At 43.2% G+C, this 19,120-nt stretch overlaps 1 protein-coding gene across 1 annotated transcript in view; it reads right to left on the bottom strand.

The window, feature by feature from the left end:
- TMEM135 (transmembrane protein 135) overlaps positions 1-19,120 on the bottom strand; it is a 943,226-nt gene that overhangs the window by 61,082 nt on the left and 863,024 nt on the right. Inside the window, exons 10-14 of the mRNA XM_069203998.1 lie at positions 15,892-16,059; positions 14,003-14,066; positions 6,200-6,276; positions 5,666-5,764; positions 4,551-4,618 (exon numbers count right to left, since the gene is read on the bottom strand). Coding sequence (XP_069060099.1) covers positions 4,551-4,618; positions 5,666-5,764; positions 6,200-6,276; positions 14,003-14,066; positions 15,892-16,059 — 476 coding nt within the window. The remainder of the gene's footprint in view (positions 1-4,550; positions 4,619-5,665; positions 5,765-6,199; positions 6,277-14,002; positions 14,067-15,891; positions 16,060-19,120) is intronic.

Raw genomic sequence — 19,120 nt, 5'->3', positions numbered from 1 at the left:
GTCCATAACCTGTACCAGCCTCACCTTGATAGATGTCAGGAAAGCCTTCAGCACCAGACAAATGGCCTACAGCTCCAATTCAACAGTGATGTCCTTGGAAAGACCAAGGGACCGAGCCGTAGCCTGGGAATTCTTAAATCTCTTCAAGGTCGAGTCTGCTTTGTCTCCAAAGAGACAGGAGCCATCAAAGGGCATGTCCATGAGAGACTGTTGGACATCCACAGAAAAACCAGAAGTAGGCAACCCGGAGTGGCGTCTCAAGGCCACTGTCATAGCAACCGATCTGCCCAGAGAGTTGGTCGTATCCAGCACACATCGGATCGTGAACTTCGCCGCATCTCTCCCATCGTTGGGAGATGATAGCATGGGCCTCCTCCGGTATCTGAGGCAGGACTTGCACAACCGTATTCCACAGAGAGTAGGTATAGCGGCCCAAAGGGCATGCAGTGTTCACGGACCGCAGTACGAGACTGGAGGAAGAAAACAACTTCTTCCCAAATTGTTCCAGTATTTTTTAATCCCTATCCGGGGGTGAGGAAAGGAATGCGCCTGAAGAAGAGGAAGCCTGGATGACGAGACTCTCAGGCGTGAGGTGTTGAGACAGGAATTTAGGGTCATTCGGAGTGGGCCTATGGTGGCGTGCAATAGTCCTTTTCACAGGAACCCCTGTGTTGAGTTGGACCAAGTACCCAAAAGGATATCGGTGAGGGCTTCATTGAAAGGTAAAAGGGGCTCAGATGTGGAAGCCCCTGGATGAAGCACCTCCGTCAGGAGGTTGGACCTCACCTCTACAGTAGGTAGCTCAAGGCCAAGAACCTCGGCTGCCCTACTGACCACGGTAGGAGGAGACAGCATGCCAGCATCTGGAGAAGTGTCCAGTCCACTGGCTTCGCCCAATTCCTGTGCCCAGTCCAAATATGGGTCATCCGGTCATCCTGGTATTCATGAGGGTCCAGGGACCCCTCCAATCCTTCCCTGAATTCATACCCATAGGAAAAAGGGTCCAAATCCGACCTGGGGCGAGTAGGCCCCATCGAAGACAGAGGTGGCGTCGGGCGACACCGCTCTGACTCCGAGTCACCGGGGATAAGGATCGGGTCGACGTTGTTAGTGGGCACAACCGATGTCGGGAGCGTCGACAATCAACCCAGCGACGAGGAAGATCTCAGTGGTGCGACCGGCACAGGTGCGGATCCGTGAGCCAATCCGGAGGGGACCTCGGTGGCCGGAGCAGAAGCTGCCGGCATGGAACCCAAAGACCCCTCAACCAAACCCCTTGGACCCGAAGGCGCCGTATCAGGGTCGGTCCGCCAAAAGATGAGGAGCATGGCCTCATAGAATTCCTTAAGCTGGGTGGGGGTCGCTCCGGCTCCCAGAAACTCAGAGAAGCGCGGAGCGGACCCAGAAGCAGGCTCTGAGGACGGAGACCTTGGACGTCGACCCTCCCCCTGCCTCGCATCAGCCGAGCGACGGGGTGGGCGGGGGGGGGATGGAGTCTAAGTGCGATGAGACCGCTTCGACGACTTCTTCTTCTTACCTGCACCTGAAGATTTTGAGGAACACGAGAGGTGATGGCTCCGCAGATGGACTTGAGACCTTCCTTTTGAGCGAGACCGGGACCTGCGCGGAGTCGAGCGCCAGGCCGCCAGGAGCTTGAGGGACCGCTCCCTTTAGGCCCTCTGGTGCATGGCCCAGCACTCGGAGCACGACTTCGGGTCGTGGTCATGCTACAGACACCACAGACAAACCTGATTCGGATCCACCACTGACATCATGCGGTGACAGCCCTCGCACAGCTTCAACTCAGTCTCCGGGGACATGCTCAATGCACCAAAAACTCACTTGAAAACTCAACAAAATTGTCGAAATCAGTCAAAAAGAGACCAGGGTAGCTTTCTCTGGATTAGCGCTTGGCGTGGAAAAAAAAGAACTGATGTCACTGCGTTGAGGCGGAGTCTATGTAATACTCCTGACGTCATCACAACAACTACGACCCAACTATGCCTGCGGAGTCGACCAACGCCACCTACCGACGCGCAAGGGTAATGCTCGAAGAAAAATCTCCGGATCCAGTCTGACGCCTGGGGGGAAATTCTAAGGTAAGGAATCTGCAACTAGTAGTCTCTATCAGATAGACAGACATTTTTGTGGTACAGTTGGACCGTCACACACCTGGACCCTGGTTCTTCTACGCTAAATATAACTATACTCTGGCTACTCCCTATTGTATTGGATGCAAAGAGGAAACCTGTGAAGCCTATTTGTTTTGAATATCAAATAAATTAGCCCTAAGCTGTGATAAAGTATTTGATGCAGGACTATGACCTTGAGATATGGGTTGACATGGATCGGTGACTGAAGGCCTGGAAACAAGAAAAAACAAATACTTATAGTATTCCTAGAGCAGATGAAGCAGCCAGGGGCCGCCTCAGGGCACTTAAGTTGGAAGAGTGATAGGAGTAAGTCTTGATGAGCACAATGACAATTGCCATGCTCCAGACACTGGCATTACTCCAAGTGGCTGCTTCTACTATTATAATGAAGAAGCCTTATTTGGGACATCAGTTGTCATGCACTAGCTGCATACAAGCAGATTATGAGTCTATTGTCAGGAGTCTGACCTGTCCAATGTGAGTGGAAGTTGCAGGAAGAGCAGGCTTAAGCGTGATGAGCAATCAGAGACTCTTAGTAGGTCAAGTACAAGGATTTGAAGAGTGCCTTCAAAATTGTATTTAGCTGTTCACATGGCTCCCTTTTCTCAAACAACAGGGCCTGTTTTGGGGCCAATTGCTACAAGGTGGCCCCCTTTTGTGAGGATGTGTGGCGACACCATAAGGCAGTGGGTCTAGAGTTACCTTAATGAGGAGCCTCACTTGTTAGTTGTCGGGCTCTTTGAAACTTTAGGCTAGACTTCTTAGAGTCCAAGATGAACAGGAAGGCTGGTGCAGAGCAAAGACCCCAAGTACATGGAATAATCTGCCCCTGAATGCTTTGAACCCGGTTGGATGTATGTCAGAATATCATAGTGAGCAATATCACCTGACATAAGAATTGGGTTTTAAATGTTTTTTTACAAAAACAGTGTTCCACTGGGTAATGATTTTCTACTATCAACTCCAATGAATAAATCATTTTGTAAATGATATTTGGGACCTAAACATTTATATCAGATGACATTCCGACTGTGATATTCTGAACCAAAACGTTCAGATGGGAGGGATGCTTCGAGTGGCTGACCTCAGGCATGCAGAGCGTTGATAAAGCAGGAAGTTTTAGAGGAGGTATCCAACATTTGTGCTAAAATTCGAAATCCACTGATGTCATGAGGCAGAGTAACACAGCAATATTCCTTTTATCAACCACAGGGGGATAAAAGGCTGAGTGGTCATTAGCTTTCAAGATCCCAACCTATGACTTTCAAGTTCCCCCACATACGAATGCCTGTATTTACTCGACCATCATTCTACTTTCTCGCTGTTTCATGCTGCGGAAACTCAATCTGGGTTAACTGTTGGGTTTTTGGGCACAAAATTAAAAATGAAAGTTTCTCTAAGTGCTTGGTATGATTTGAATAGGTTTTCGTGCTGTGTTTCGCTAGTGGTCGAGAAAAGATAAGTTCCCAGTCATAAGGATGGTGCTCCTCAAAACACCACAAAGTATACAAAACAGTGACGGGTGCAATGCTTGAATTAATCTCACCCAGTAGTAATTACTCGCGGCCTCATCCCAATCCATCGTTATTTTGCACACCATGCCACCTGAGTTTAGTACTCCTCGAAACACCGCCACCCCGGTTCACACGTTCTGTAGAACCAGTCTCATTAAAGATGCCAAGGATTGAATGAGCACGGTTTGGGTTTGATGTTCCCTCGACAGCCAGTGCTAGCAGGGGCAGGTAGTAGCTGTCAAGAGTTGATAATGCACCGCTATAGAAAACTAGAATTAGCTATTAATCTCTGCATACATTTAAAATACTCTGTTAATACTGTGCGTTTAAAGGTCTATGGAACATGCTTCAGTTCCCCTCTGACTCTGACAGTCCTCTTGCTGTAGTTCGGTTCATTTTCTTGTTTATTTCTCCACTGCCTTTTAACATCCACGACTGCAGGCATTTCACGGGGGCACTACAGGATGATGTTTCTATTTCAGCCCCAGTAGGGTTGAAACAACAAAACTTAAGACCACTTTTCTTTTCCTTCTGGAACTTTGACAACTACGAATCGCTGTTTAAACACGGTTCCCTTAAAGTACAATTCCTTCCATATGCACACACCTCTGAGAGGAATCCCACATCACATGAGGGGTACTTCCTGAGGAAGTGGACCTATTCAAAGCGCCTTCATTTCCTAAGCACTCACCAACTGACCAGTTGTCTGCCAAGTTGTGAGCCATTACCTAGTGACATGCAGCTGGGGAGTGGCGCAGGGTTCATATGGGCTGCTAGATCTAAAATAAAAAACCCTCACAGTCTTTCAAAACTAGGTAAGCTAGGTTTACACTTCACCAAGAGTTCAAACGAAATCTTAAACTGTTCTCTGTTACCATCTTACCTGCCCTTGGTTAACCGCAAGAGAAATTTCCAATAAGAAGGCCGCAGGTTCTGAACTTCCATTACAGCCTGAAACAGAAGTAAACTGTTTAATTTCTCAGACTCTACAACTTCTTTGCAATTATAAAAATAAGTAGATAACTTCTAGGCCATGTTCTATATTTGGACTAATATCTACTTGGTCAATTGAAAAACATTATATCATCCTATAGCATTATGGCTGAGGGATACCCGTCACGTGTAACTCATCCACCAAACTTTAAATCAGTGCATGCACCTTTATGTGGGACCACCTCCCTGCAGGTATGTATGAAGTGTATGCTAGTGACCGAGGACTGTAGCAGGATCCTAGCTGGCTGAGCACTAGGCAGGACACTATGGAGGCCTGGGAGGAAGCAAGAAAAGTATCTCCTCCTGGAAGACTGACTGATGTACGAACTGGTCGGGTAATGGGTTTCTGTATGCTTGGGTTCTCCTGCGATCTGCTGGGCTGGTGGCACTGATGTGACTGCTACACGATAATTCTAAGAGCCGGGGGTCATAGAGACCTCTTTAATTTGATTTACCTAACTGCACAAATGAAACCTTTTGCAGTTTGGTTTTTGTGGAGGAAATCACACCACATAACAAATCAAACTCTAATCACAAAATAGAGATTTCCTTTTTTCAATTTTTAGGAAGTGGAGGGGGTGACTTTGGGGTGAAAAGAGCCTCTACTTCCCAGCATGCCCATATTTAGACTGGCTGCATTTAGGTGCCTACAGAGACGAGTGATCCAAGTCATGTGAGATAGCTACAGTCAACAACTCAAAATATGTATTCTGGGGATGAAAGTGCCACCTATCACATGGGCCACTTGGCAGTTGTATACATGCTATGTGATTAAGCCCAAGACAGACCACGTGTATTTGCTGGTCTTCTTCGGCAATTCAGAACAATTAGTAAAGTTTCAATTAGGCACAAATAGCCTCCACTTGTACATCTCAAAAATATAAAAAAGACTAGGTTAAACAATTTCAAGAACAAACTAAGAGAACCTTGCGAATGGTTGGTGATGTTATGGCTGAATCTCAACTTCAGGGCTTTTGATTTTTGTGAAATAGGGAATATACTTACAGCTTGGAAGCAGATCGCCGTGGAGATCGCATAAATGATACCGTCTGCCTGAGGAAAGTAGGGGCATTTTCCTGCTTCAATGCCCTTAAAGTACAGGGTCTGTGAAAAAAAAGGTCAGCCAGAGCATTTTCATTTTACGCTTGTAAAGATAACTAAATACAAACTAAAGTTCGTCTTTAATTTCCTCTCTTTCTATGAAGGTTGGCACAAATGGAGGATAATCATGGGAAATGGTCACAACATTTGAAGTTCTTCCAAAGTAAAACATCATCTACACTCTAACTTGGTTGACAAAAGGTTTTACTTGGTGGGATCAAAACTGGGCCTCCATTGGTTTCAATGATAATTCAGAGGAACTTGCCTTTAATAGCTACAAGAGAAAGGATACGGAGGTACATGGGCTCTACATGGGAGCAAAAATATTCTTTCCATATCAGCTGATTTGTTCTGGTTGCACAACTTTAACAAGAGGGCAGTAATGATTGGTTACCTGCCAGGTTAAATAAAATGACTAATGAAGTTAAAGAATTTTACCTCCACGAGTTTGGAAGCAAGATACATTGAGATAGTAGTGCTTTTGTAAAACATCATGGAGACACCTGCCAAGGACCCTGTCAAAATAAAAGAGATGGCCGCTGGTTACAATGGATGCCAGAACTGTGACTGATTCATTCAGACATTCCCAACACATTTTCTCAACAGCAAAATCGACAACTGTCACTCCATCTCCAACATTCTATTTGTGGGCCCAAACTTCAGAACATGAACGTGGGCCATCCCAAAGCATCTAAAGAAAAATTCGCAGGCACGGTTTCCAATTACTGGTATTTTACGATTTGCTTTCCTTTTAGTTTAGGATTCAGCTCTAACTTAAATTAAAGCTGTCCTTAAACTCCCTTTGTTTATCATGTTCACTTGCTGGCAACCTCGCCACAACCTTATTTCCATATTTATACTAATGGCATATGCTAAGCAAAGCCAATTTTTAAAAAAAAATCTCATAGAACAAGTTTTAAACATTAGAAATCTGCCCCACCCCTTTCCAAGGGTTACTCCTGTGCTGGCAAATTTGGCCCCAGTGTGCCAGATTTTGCTTCATTTCAACTCATCCATGCAGGTATATCATGGTGATAGATGTTTCTACTGTACCAAGTGTTGTTCTGTGCCGTGGATGTCACCCTGATGTGTTTAGACATTTTTCATCTATTTCTATGCTTTTTGATTCCGGGGAAAAATTAAGGGGGTCATTATGAACACACGGGATTCCCCACCATGTTCATGCTGGCGGTCTAAAGACAGACCGTCAGCCCGTTGAAGACCACGCCAGCCAATAATGAACATTCCACTGGGCCAGCGGGCAGAAACAGTGTTTCCGCCAGCCGGCCCAGCGGAATGCTGGGCCTGGACATTCCCGACAGCTCCACATGGAGCCGTCGTAAATGCCGCAGTGCAGTGGGTGCGGTAGCACTCATCGCGCATATCACTGCCTGTAAATCGGGCAGTGACCTGCATGACGGGGCTGTGCAAGGGGGCCCCTGCATTGCCCATGTCAAGTGCACCCGGAGTACCCCTTCCGCTAGCCTTTCCATAGGTTGCAGCGCAGCCCTGTCGGATAGAGAACTCCACCATCGTCAGGCTGCCTGGCGGCGATAGCCTAGTGATGGCAGAGGCCCGCCTGTGGCGGGCTCAGAGTGAACATAATATGGCTGTCCAGACCACCATGCCAGTGGCGGTCATTTCCGCCACCGCCGGCATGGCGGACTGGACCGCCATGTTAATAATTACTCCCTAAGTGTTGTATATAAACTAAATAGAAGGCTGAGTCAATGGAATACCGCACTTCAACAAACTAGTAGAAAGAATGCATACTCAGCATTTGGTGGTGCTAGAGTCGTGAAGAAGATCGGCTCTCCTAATCTTCAAAACAGGAGAAAACTCCTTATAACAAACATTATTCTTTATGACTCTGCACCAACATAAAAATGAAATATTGTAGTATCACAATTAATATATAATGTATATACAGGCGGATACCATACCGGTTCTTATTTGCAACCTGTTGGGTGAGAGTTTTTTACCTGCTTTTTTAACCTAAAAATCAATTTCACTAACTCTTAGAACCTGGGGTCGCCAATATTGAGTGTTTTGGAATGCAGGACTCATGTTCTAGGATCATTGCAGAATTGGCATTGCAATCTGTAGTTCAATCTGTTGATGACTATTGAATGGGAAACCTAAAGACCCATAAGTTCTAGTTCAGCCGATGTGTACAGACAAACGAAATAAGCCCTGAAGAAGTCCGACTGGACGAAACGCACTGGCTACAAGGAAATCACAGAAGGAATACAAATTATTTTCTTGAAGAAATAGAATAAAGAAATCATGTTACTAAGAAAGTGATTCTGGGAGTCTGTGCCTTGTATAGTTTGAACTACATTATATATTAATTGTGATACTACAATAATTAATTTCATGTGGGTGCAGAGTCATAAAGAACAAATTCAGTGTTGGGTTATTTAGATATTATTTAAGTCTTAACAAGTTAGTATCCTGCGGTAAGCCATGTGAACCTTGTGTTCTGGTCAGCAGCGTTTTTAGGCATAAGGACATGTTCATGTAGATGAATGGTAAACTTGGGACCTTTCAGAAATGCTGCTGAACCTCCGTTTTGACCTCATTCATTTTGGAACACTGCATTTGTGTGCTGAAATAAGTTTTATTTTTTGAGGTTTATAGTTTGTTGCAGTTTCATTCCGAATGGAGCTGGTACTGTGTGCAGCATTGCCCTTAAGTGATGTTTTGTGTTGCTAGAACTGCTTCTTGGCTCAGTTTTTTCTAGAGTGCAATTCTAGGCTTGTCGCAGATGTATGATAACCTAGGTTTAATGCCCCCTTCATGGCATAATTATTTTAATTACCTTTTATGTTCACGTTGCCCAGGCTCATCCAGAATATCCTCAGAAGTGCATTCTTAAATGTAACTGGCTTCATATCTGAAACCCAGTCCATAATCAAACGTCTAAAGAATTTACTTAGCAAGGAATGCCTGATTATCATGGTAACTGCACCTGGCTTTCACGCGCTGTACACCATTTTGCCGCAGATAAATCTAAACTAATTTCTATATACCTTAAGCCAGACCAGTGTTTCCCTTAAGCCCTAAGTAAGCCTAAACACCCGTTTTGAATTCCGAAATAAACCTAGAGATGTGATCATTCTAAGGCCTCTCCTCTCCTATACAAGCAAGCTCTGCAGGTCTACAAATGTGAGTTATGCAAAGTCTCACACAGCATTTTACTAGTTGTATCCTAGATGTACAAATATACAAAAAAAAGCCTTTTACATCATACAGGATTCACCATCTCCTTTGTTGGCTATCTTACAATATCTACTTTTTATGTCACAGTCTTTATTTTTTATCCTCAGGTTTGCTAACATCGGACAAGTCATTCTTTAGGAAAGCTGTATCAGTCCCAAACCTTCACCTTTTTTGACCCATTATGTCTGTGTTTTCTCTGCTCTGTATCCAGAAAATAAAACTCAAAGTATCTTGTGTTAGGTGACCGTTTCTCATACTCGTGGCCAAACAGCTGGTCTCAGCTATTGTATCAACTCTTGCTAACATTTTTAGTTCCTCACTATTTTCTGATCTACCTCCTAACCAGTTTTAGGACTCCATCTTGGCTCCACTACTGAAAAAGACTCACTGTGATCCAGTCATACCTGTGAATGTGAGAAGTAACTGACCATTCTTCGTCTTCCAATGGGAACCACAATCCTTGAAAATCATATAGCAGGACAAGTAAAGAGATTAGTGTCATCCTTGATGACACACAAGTAGACATTCACCATCAACAGAACACTCAGTCAGTTCTTGTGGCACCACTAGATGATCCTAGGATGTTGTCAGATGGTGGGCAGTGTCAATGTCTGGTTTTACTTGGTCGCTCATGCTCAAATGTTGTCTTGCAGGGCCAGAGGAGGACATGCACTGTCAACATATTTATCCAATAACTACTATGAGTCTCTTGTTCGGCTCCTTGGCTTCCATGGCTTTCTCTTTTCATTGTATGAGGATAACATTCAAATCCTTCTCCACCTTGACAACTGGATGGACCTGGGTGTCTCCTTCCAACATCGCTTGAGGGATTTTAGTTAGTGGGTGGGCAATCTCAGTATTGTTTATAAGATAAAGATGTGCTTCTGTTGGTGACCGTCCAATGCAACAGTCCCTGAATTTATGGCAAGTGGAAATGGGCATATGTCGAAGCTCATTATACTTTTAAGAATGTAATCCTTAAATTCAATTTAAATCTGCAACTCTGTGCCCAAATCAGTTTGGTTACTTCCATGTGTTTCTGCCACTGTTGGCAACTTCAAAAGGAGGACCAGTGAATCCCCAGACTTTTTCCCTATTGAGCCACTGGCTTTTGATCTCTATTGTGTTGTGAGGCTCTTGAATGAAGTCTCATTCACTGGAATATTATCTGAAATTAGTTGTGAGCTGCAACCTTCAGTGCCCATCTCTTAGTATAAAGTCACCTGCCTGTAGAGTGCAAGGGGAAGGACCTCTGTATAGCCTGAGCATGAAATGTGGGAACATGCATCCAGACGTATAGGCTGTGAGAGGATCTGCCTAGCTGAGGATAACTACAGGGTGGAGATTCATAGTTGGCTGATCAAGGTACTGCCCTGTAGATAATGGGCCTCATTCCAGAAAGGATTAACTCCACTGGTGGCATAAGTGGGAAAGGCTGTGAATTTCGGAGTCTGGTGGAAGCAATCACCTGTATTTAGGCCAGGGGATGACCAACTTTTCTAATGCACCTAAGAAGGGCTTTTTGAAGAAGGAAAGGGGATGGGCTGAGGTGGTGGGGAAGAAAGGAGTATAACTAACGTGACCATATTTGAGAAGGTTTTATCAAGAAAAAACTTTTTTAGCACGCATGTAGACGTAGGACAGTCAGTGGGCTTACCCATGTTATAGGTAGTAGTAGGATGGGTAATTTGTGCATTACTAGAGGGTTTCCCCGATGACAGTTCTCCATCTCACCTAATCATTTTTTTCGTGGGTTGACTGACCGTAGAAGACAGAAGATTTGCAGAGGCTTGGGTAGGAGGATAAAGGAACACCTTTGCTGTTTGGCACCTATCAGGAGAACTAGGCACTGCTGGCTGTAGGTCTCACTTAACTTGTCTCTCTCCAGGACTGATATCTCCAGCTCCCTGATTCAACCCCAAGACCATTTTTGGAGGAGTCAAGAGACCACAAGGGGGAAGAGTGAGAGAGTGTATTTTGACATGTCTTTGAGGTGCATAAACAGTAATGTGGGATTAGTCATGCTTCTTAATTCTTTAATAATTCACATATTTGTAACTTTATATATGTGCATCTGTTATGTTTACATTTTTAATATTTGATTTGTATAGGCATTCGCAATATTTACAATTAAATGACCATTTACATTTTTTATATTATTAATTATATGTTTGATTATTTTTTGCACAGTGATGTATACAGGTGTATGAAATGTTTATATGACGAATCCTTACATTAATTTTATTTATATTTCATTTTTTATATTTGTGGAATGCGGCGTATACGTGTGTCTGTAATGGATGAAGTAAAATGACCATTCTTTTATTTTATTTGAACATTTTTAAGATGTAGGACTTTGTGCTGGTAGTTTTGTTCCTTTTCTCCGTTTGATTTGTATGTGAGTTCTTTATAGTACGTACAAGTGACTAAGGCTTGCCAGGAATGGATTTTACCTTGTTTGAGTGTAGTATAACGGGAGTAGATGTGGGTGTAATTTTAGTGGTTTGCAACCGACTTACCTCAATGTAGTACCCCTGGCTTACTCCTGGAAATCACGGGCACTACAAGAGCAAATTGTAGTGAATTGGGCCCACACTTAAGGAGAAGCAAAGGGGGAAATCTCTGTCTGCATTATAGTGAATTTCATTTAGAAGTACAAGAAGTAGTAATACTGAAGTAGTACCTTGTGTACCAAATGTGCTTTGGTAAATGGGCAGCCTATATGTAATTGAGGAAAAGGGTTTGTCCGTCTGCTTATTTTTGTGAACCTCTCACAGTATGTGGATACAACTGGACCATGGGCCACTGATCAGTATCACTAGAACATCACTGGAACGGGTCATGGGGAAAGACGTTATATCGTTTTTGTGCTACCTGTAAGGAAGATACCAAGAGGTTGTCTCTGAACTCATTTTACAAAAATTGTTAAATCTATACTTGGAGCTCCTGGCATTCTAGTGAACCAGCTAGGCATTTCCCAACATTAATAGTTTGATGATACGCAACTATGTCTTTAAATCTCATTATCAGAGGAAAATTGCTATAACAACTACATTCAGTCGTTAAGGACATGGTGGCCACGTAGTCCAAAAGGTAAATCATTCTAGGACCCATCCTCTTCATCTTTAGTAGTCCATGGCACAATCTTCACCAACAGAGTGTGACCAATTTGAGAGAATTTTGGCCATGGCTGTCAATGCAAGGGTATTCTTTATTTTATAGTTTGGGCTAGCATTAACAACTCCAGATGGTCTGAAACAGGAAGTCTGATCTCGTTGCTTAAAAAACTCTCATCTAACCACTCACAATTCTCTATGTATTGTGCAACATGAACTTACATTTCCTGGTAAAGATTCTTGATAAATGCTTAGTACAGCAGCTACAAAACTGTTGTAAAACTAATGCAAATGTCCTGTGTAATAAAACATGCACAGTGTTTAATTGGTGAAGGTTAATGAAGTGGCCCTTTTAAATGTAAGATCACTAAGACAGATTGAAAACCAGTACATTAATCTAGAGAATAAGCTGATTCCAAATAAGGTATTATACGCTTGAAGCCATGATATTATCTAAGCACATCTCGTACGGAGGATCAAATTGTTGAGGTAAACTATTCCAGGAAACACAACATTCTAGATTTGCTTTCAGTCAATCTGTGCAAACTCTTGGAATCGGTGGAGTTCCTGAAGGCTACGAACTATTACGGCTCTTATTTAACATATACACTAAAAGATTACACCACCTGCAGAATATACTATGCAGGAGTCACTGATATGCTTGAGAAACAGTTAAAGACAAAGCTGTCTGGGGATCACAATAGTGATCCAGGTAACTGAAAATCAAAACAAAGAGTGATCAAAACTTTCTTATATCTTAAAAAGGAGGAGGGAAAGAAGATGACGTTGGTGGGGAGCAAACATAGCTATGATCTATTTATTTCTCACCATGTATGAGTCAGTTACTGACATTTTCCCAGGGTTAAAACACTATGGTGGACCTTCGATCCCAAAATTCCCAAGGAGGACTAGGTGGCAGATGTTACCAGAAGCACCACTTAATACATACCTGTATTCCAATCTCCCACGCCTCTTTTAGGTGGTAGCAGGAACACAAACCTAAAGCTAAATGTGATTGCTGCAATGCCTTGTATGTGGACGTTTTCATGAAAATACAGAAACTGCAGAGTGCAAGGCTTCATGGCCCTCTAAACTGAGAGGAAATCTACTGAACTAAACTCAAGTGATATCTATGAAAACTACAATCAAAATCAAGCAACATTCTTTAGTGCTTCTGGAATTTGAAGAAACACCTTTCCGTATCTTTGAAAAACCAATTAGGGATCTCCCATCTCTGACTGCTGACAGGACTTGAGGTACAGGTGTCCCAGTTTAATTTGAGAACCTTCAGAAAATAATAGTTTTCTATTAAGTGAATAGCCTCCTCCTGGTGTTTGCTTCCTGGTCAACAATGCTTGCTCGATTAAGGGTTTCGACATGGATTCTGCAAAAAGTGACAACATACGAACATACAGCCATGAAGCAAAGCTTTGCAAAATTTAGTAGATTGCTTCTACAGTAGTAGAATCTTTTTACAAAAAAGTATTGTTGTATAGTAAAAGAAGAATCATTACTAAACTGAGGATGTCAAATTCAACAACCCTGAGGACCTCAACATCTGCTAGCTTACTTATCTTACACAGCCAGGACTGAACGTTCACATTCGCGCCAGTGCATCCGGCACTCAAAGAACATACAAGAATTGCTCGGGTAGCTAACTAATAGTGGCCTCAATTTGTGTGCTACAAAACAAACTTTGGTCTGCAACAATTTTATAGGAAATGTCTGATTTACCAATGGTGGTGTATTTTTTTTAGCAATCATCGATGTAGGAACAAGCATTGGCAACAGTTCAATGGCTGAGATTTTCTCTCTGAAGTGATTAAAAACCTTTCTCAAGAGCCCACGTATACTTTACTAATCAGACATGTTTGAGTACCTGCAGGTAGAAGCTCTGACTTACCCGCTATAAAAGCATGGAGCTCGTCATCCAGGTTTCGCACCCAGCGCAGCAAGCAGCTTGTACCCTGGTGAAAATACCACTTTTAGTTACATATACAGTACAAAAAACAACAACGAGCACAATCAAGAACAGAACATATCACCAACACATAACCAAGACAAGACAGTATTACAGAACACATTTTTAGAAATGATACTGCAACTGTGTTTGTGAACTTTACTATCTGATTTTTAAATAAATTGTCACATTTACAATAATGTGCTGGCTACCATCCTGTTGGACATGTTGCATGTACATTTCTCTAAGGCTTGCTTTGTGGCATCTGGTACTCTGATTATGTCCTGGTGGAGAAAGGTGCTTGTAAACATACCATTATTAGAAATATCAATTGATTTGAGTCTTTCTGCTGAATGCACACTGTTCAGATATGACGAGGTACAGGACTCAAAGAAGCACATTCAACCTGGAAGGATTCAGGGGACTACATATACCTTATGCTTTTAAGGAAAAGATGAGTGCTGGTCCTGTGCTCCATATTGACTGACTAGGGCTATACGAAACAGGACGTGACAAGTATAACCTCCTTGAACCAATGTTAGCCTAGTCTTGGGAGAACCTGTAACTAGGGTAGAAAACAGTCATAGAGATGCCTATACTCGCCAAAAATCACAGAAAAGGAATAGTAATTACCTTCAGTATTTCAGTACCCTTGAACACACAAGCCACGTTCTGGGATGGAGGGGTACAAGCGTCTTTGAGGTATAATTCCCAAACATGCTGGTTGTGGCGAGGAGCACATAGACATAGCAGGGGCGCAACCTGGCTGTATTTGTATGTGCCACAAAAACCTTTAGCCTGTAAGGTCTGCAAGAAAGTGTCCAGTGCACAGTAACAAGGGGCTAGGAAGGATAGCTCTTCATCTACGAGCTGTGGTCAAAGGTGAGCGCTGGCGCATGCCTGTGCAGTGACAACCAGTTTCCGCGGGGCACTAGTTACATGCAGGACCACCTGACTGTAGACTGTTTTAGACACAGGCCAATTAGGTATGCACAATCTACTGCTGGGCAGCATAGGACAGCAATGCATGTTTGCATCATTTTACACTTTCAAGGCACATTACAATTACGGGAGAGGCCAAAAACATTTGTAGTCTCTGTAATACAAAGTCAAGGGCACAGTGTTAGGGAATGTGCATAGTTAAAAAGGATACCCTACTTAGCACCAGGGCCCGGACCCATAAAAATGATGATAATGACATTGGCCCAAAGCCTGCACCATATTACAGATGCAGGCACCGAGGCAAAAGTCCCTGGTGAGACACGTTACTCGCATGCAGCTGAGGTGGCGGCACACAGCGTGCCACCCATGGTCAACTATGCATGGCAGAAGATGCAGAGGGGAAGCTAAGATGGCACAGAGCACCAGGCAGTAAAATAATACAATGAGTTTGGGTGAAACCTAATAAGAGCAGCTATTACTTTACAGGAAGGGAAGATTTAGTCTACTGCAGTAATAAACCTGAAACGCTGCTGTGAAAAGTGAAGGAGGATGCCCTGCATGTTAAGTGTCAAAAGTAAGTCACTTTAAAAGGATAGCAATGAATAAAGGTCATTAATCTGTAAAGTAGAGAATATGACTCAGCTAGCTGTGAATGTGCTCTTAGTCCAGTTTCTTAGAAGGGAGCTGGATTTACAGATGCTTACTATGAGGTGTGCTTTCATTAAGTCTTAGTGCTCGGAGACTATAATACATACATTTATTTGTACCATGATGAATTTATGTCCATGTTTCAATTATATCAACTCAGAAATATATGCTGGTGCTTTTGGTTGAACAGTACCTCTAACTCTTAGGGAAATTATTTCCCTATTACACTTCCCGAATCATACCTTATAAATACTGACAAAAGATCCAAGAAAGGCCCCAAGCTGGAAGTTCTCCTTGTTGTAGAACAGTGACAGTAGTCGAGAAGGCTTTGTAAACAGATGTCTGAACGCAGATGGGATTCGAAGGCAACACTGGATGAGATAACCCACACTAAACATTCGAATGAAGCCCTGCAAAAGACATGGAAGAGAAGTTCAAAATACATTACAACTTAACATGTTGGAATGTTTGGAATAGTTGTCACCATTCCCATTCCCATTCCTATGTTTTATTGTGTACGTGAAATACAAAACACACATGCAGAGAAATCTAACAAATATATTTGCAAATTTTTAGGCCTCCACAAAAAAAATGTTGACTTAATAATTTGAATTGATATTTGTTTTCCATGAAGCAGTGATGTTACCAACTTTAAAAAAAAATCAGTCCCTTAACACAAACAATGATGGTTTTCTAATGGATGTTTTTTTAATTCCTGCACGTTTCATCATTTGATATATCCCCAAATAGAACTTCAAAGTATTTTCATTCTCACTCTTTCAGGCCCCTAACAGTACTTCATATGGGCAAAAAACCGGATGCATTCTTGGATGTCAATTCCCCAGCATTATACCCCCCTCACGTACCAGAACCAATCCCCATTACCACGGACCTGCATGTCATTTCACTGTCAGGAATTTCAGGAGAGGGGGCAGAACAACTAGAAAGAATGGACAGGAAGGAAACAGAATTAGCCTCACCATAAATGTCATCAAGTAAGGAACTTCTGCTAATTGATACTTTTGTCCTAGTGTCGGGTGCACCATGGGGCCTCCGGGGGCCGGGAGTCTAGGAAGTGCCTGAAATAGTAGGAACATCAAACTGTAACGAGCTTAAGCAGCACCCAGTGTGTATGGCCTTCTCTCCACAGTTCAATTTTGACAGTAAGTAAAGATTCGGGGTGCTAGCTCTTTTTTCAGAAAAGGATTTAGTTGATTAAAATCAAAGGGTTGCCAATATTCTCAATAATTCTGTAGCGGTGAAAAAAAATATGATATGGGCTGTAGGTCCTTGGTTACATACTTTTATTTGGATCTAGTGTTCGCAATGCATGGAGGTTCCAGCCAACACATGTCCCACCCCCTAGTGATGTGCAGGCCTGGGGCCTTTTTCAAGGCTTTCACAATGGGAGAAGCTATGGCAATTGTATCTATTGCAGGAGTATCGTCTTTCTGCTGAAGTCGCTGTATGCCCCAAAAGAATTGATAAGGCTTCAATAAGTTGTATTGTAAGGGTGCACAGAAGACACAGAGCTTTTCTCGTTTCCAATGCGGTCCAATACTTTTATCATTATTTTTTTTTTTTGGTGGTGCTCACAGTACAGATTCTGAAGTGTAGATGCTGGGACCATAAAAAATAATTAATAAAGATAATAGCAATAATAATAATAATATATTTAACTGATTACAAAACGTAACATCCTCAGAACACTGTAAAGGAAGCCTGTGGGGATTCTCACTTGTGACCTTAATTTATATGAGCTATTGGAAGTGAACATTTAACTAGTTTAACCACTGTGACACCCTATAGAGTCTGCAGGACAAAACCACCAAGTGTGGGCTCTGCTCAAGTGTCTAAATGATGACAACGGTCAAAGGTACCCTATGGCATTGTGTGCTTTTTTGAGACCAAAACAGCATTTTGCCTTTAACCAATGTCTTCTTTAGATTGATGAGGGCCCGGCAGCCTCCAGAACAATAAAGTTTTGCAAAATCCTTGACAAGACAAAACAAGATTTGTCAAAAGGCTGGTGGACAGCACCAGGCCTGTCGGCTTTGCCAGTGCTTGTTTCGGTGTCTGAAGGATGCCTAATTTAAAGGACTTTCTCCACCAGGAAGAACAACTTCTAAGCTCCACTTAGCAACCAGGCAACGAGGATGCAGGTCGGCTGCTCTATCCTTCCTGAGCAGGAGTAGTGAGCATGAAGGTGCTCCAGATGTTTTGGGCACAGGCCTCTTCATCGGGTCTTTGGTCTTAGACAGAGCGCTCATGAAGCAGAGTAATTGTCCAATCATGGGAGCAATTATAAGCAGCACAATAGTGCTAATAGTCCCCTTGGCTCTCAGGGGGAACATCTCTCAGGGCTATTTTTGGAACCGTGGATTGCATTATTATTTTCCCAGTAGTGGTGGGTCCACAGGCTTCAGCAGAGCAGACGTAAACAGCTGAGATAGCACACATTCTGTCTAGCATAGAGAACATGCCCAACCCTTGAAGGCCTTCAGCACCAGGCTAAAGCCCATGAGTATGGTGATACCATGGGAAACCACAGAATCCCCTGGGAGGAAGTCACCTTATAGAGTGAGGCCAGGGACCCAAAACCTGGGGCCAGGAGACTGGTGGTCCCCCAACAGTACTCTGCCTTACTTTAAAACTTAGCCCATGGTTCCCCTTGGTTGGGCATTTGGGGCAGATCAAAACCTAAGACAGGTTGGTCATCCACTTTTACTGGACCTGCACGTCTCAGAAGGTGAATGAGTTATGTCAGTCCTGCACCATCTGTCAGGCCAGTGTCAAGACAGAATGGAAACCCAAGGCTCCCTTAATTTCCCTACCTGTGATTGGGACACCCTTTAAGAGGGTGGGAATTTACACTGTTGGTACCTTGGACCATAAAACTGCTTCAGGGAATAGGTTCATCTTGGTGTGATGGACCATGCCACTAGGTACCCTGTATCCATAACTCTAAGGATGTAACTGAGCTCGTGGTAGCCAGGTCCTGCTTAGTATCTTTACCAGAGTAGGGTTACCAAAGAGTTAATCTCAGATAGGGGGGCAAACTTCATGTCTTCGTAGTTGAATGCTATATGGGATGAGTATGGGGTGTCTTACAAGTTCAGCACCCTTATTACCCCCAAACCAATGGTCCTGTGGAGAGATTAAATAAGACCTTAAAAGGTATGATTATAGGGTTGCCTGTGAAACTTCGTAAAAAATGAGATCTCCTACTCTCATGCCTTTAATTTGCTTACAGGAAAGTACCACAAAAGGCAGTGGGATTCAGACTCCTTGAGCTTTTATGGGGGCACCTTGTCAGAAGTTCCTTCAGTCTGGTCTGAGAAAGAAGAAATCTCTCAAGGAACCCAAACAGAACATTGTGGACTACACGCTGGGCCTGCATTCCCGCATGGCTGAGTAAATGAAGAGGGCTAAAACAAACATGGAGGCCAGCAATGAGCTTATTAAGCACTG

The sequence above is a fragment of the Pleurodeles waltl genome, chromosome 8, assembly GCF_031143425.1.
Source record: "Pleurodeles waltl isolate 20211129_DDA chromosome 8, aPleWal1.hap1.20221129, whole genome shotgun sequence".
In the NCBI taxonomy this organism is placed as follows: domain Eukaryota; kingdom Metazoa; phylum Chordata; class Amphibia; order Caudata; family Salamandridae; genus Pleurodeles; species Pleurodeles waltl.
Note: the sequence above shows the minus strand (reverse complement) of the source record. Positions and strands in the feature narration are given on the sequence as shown.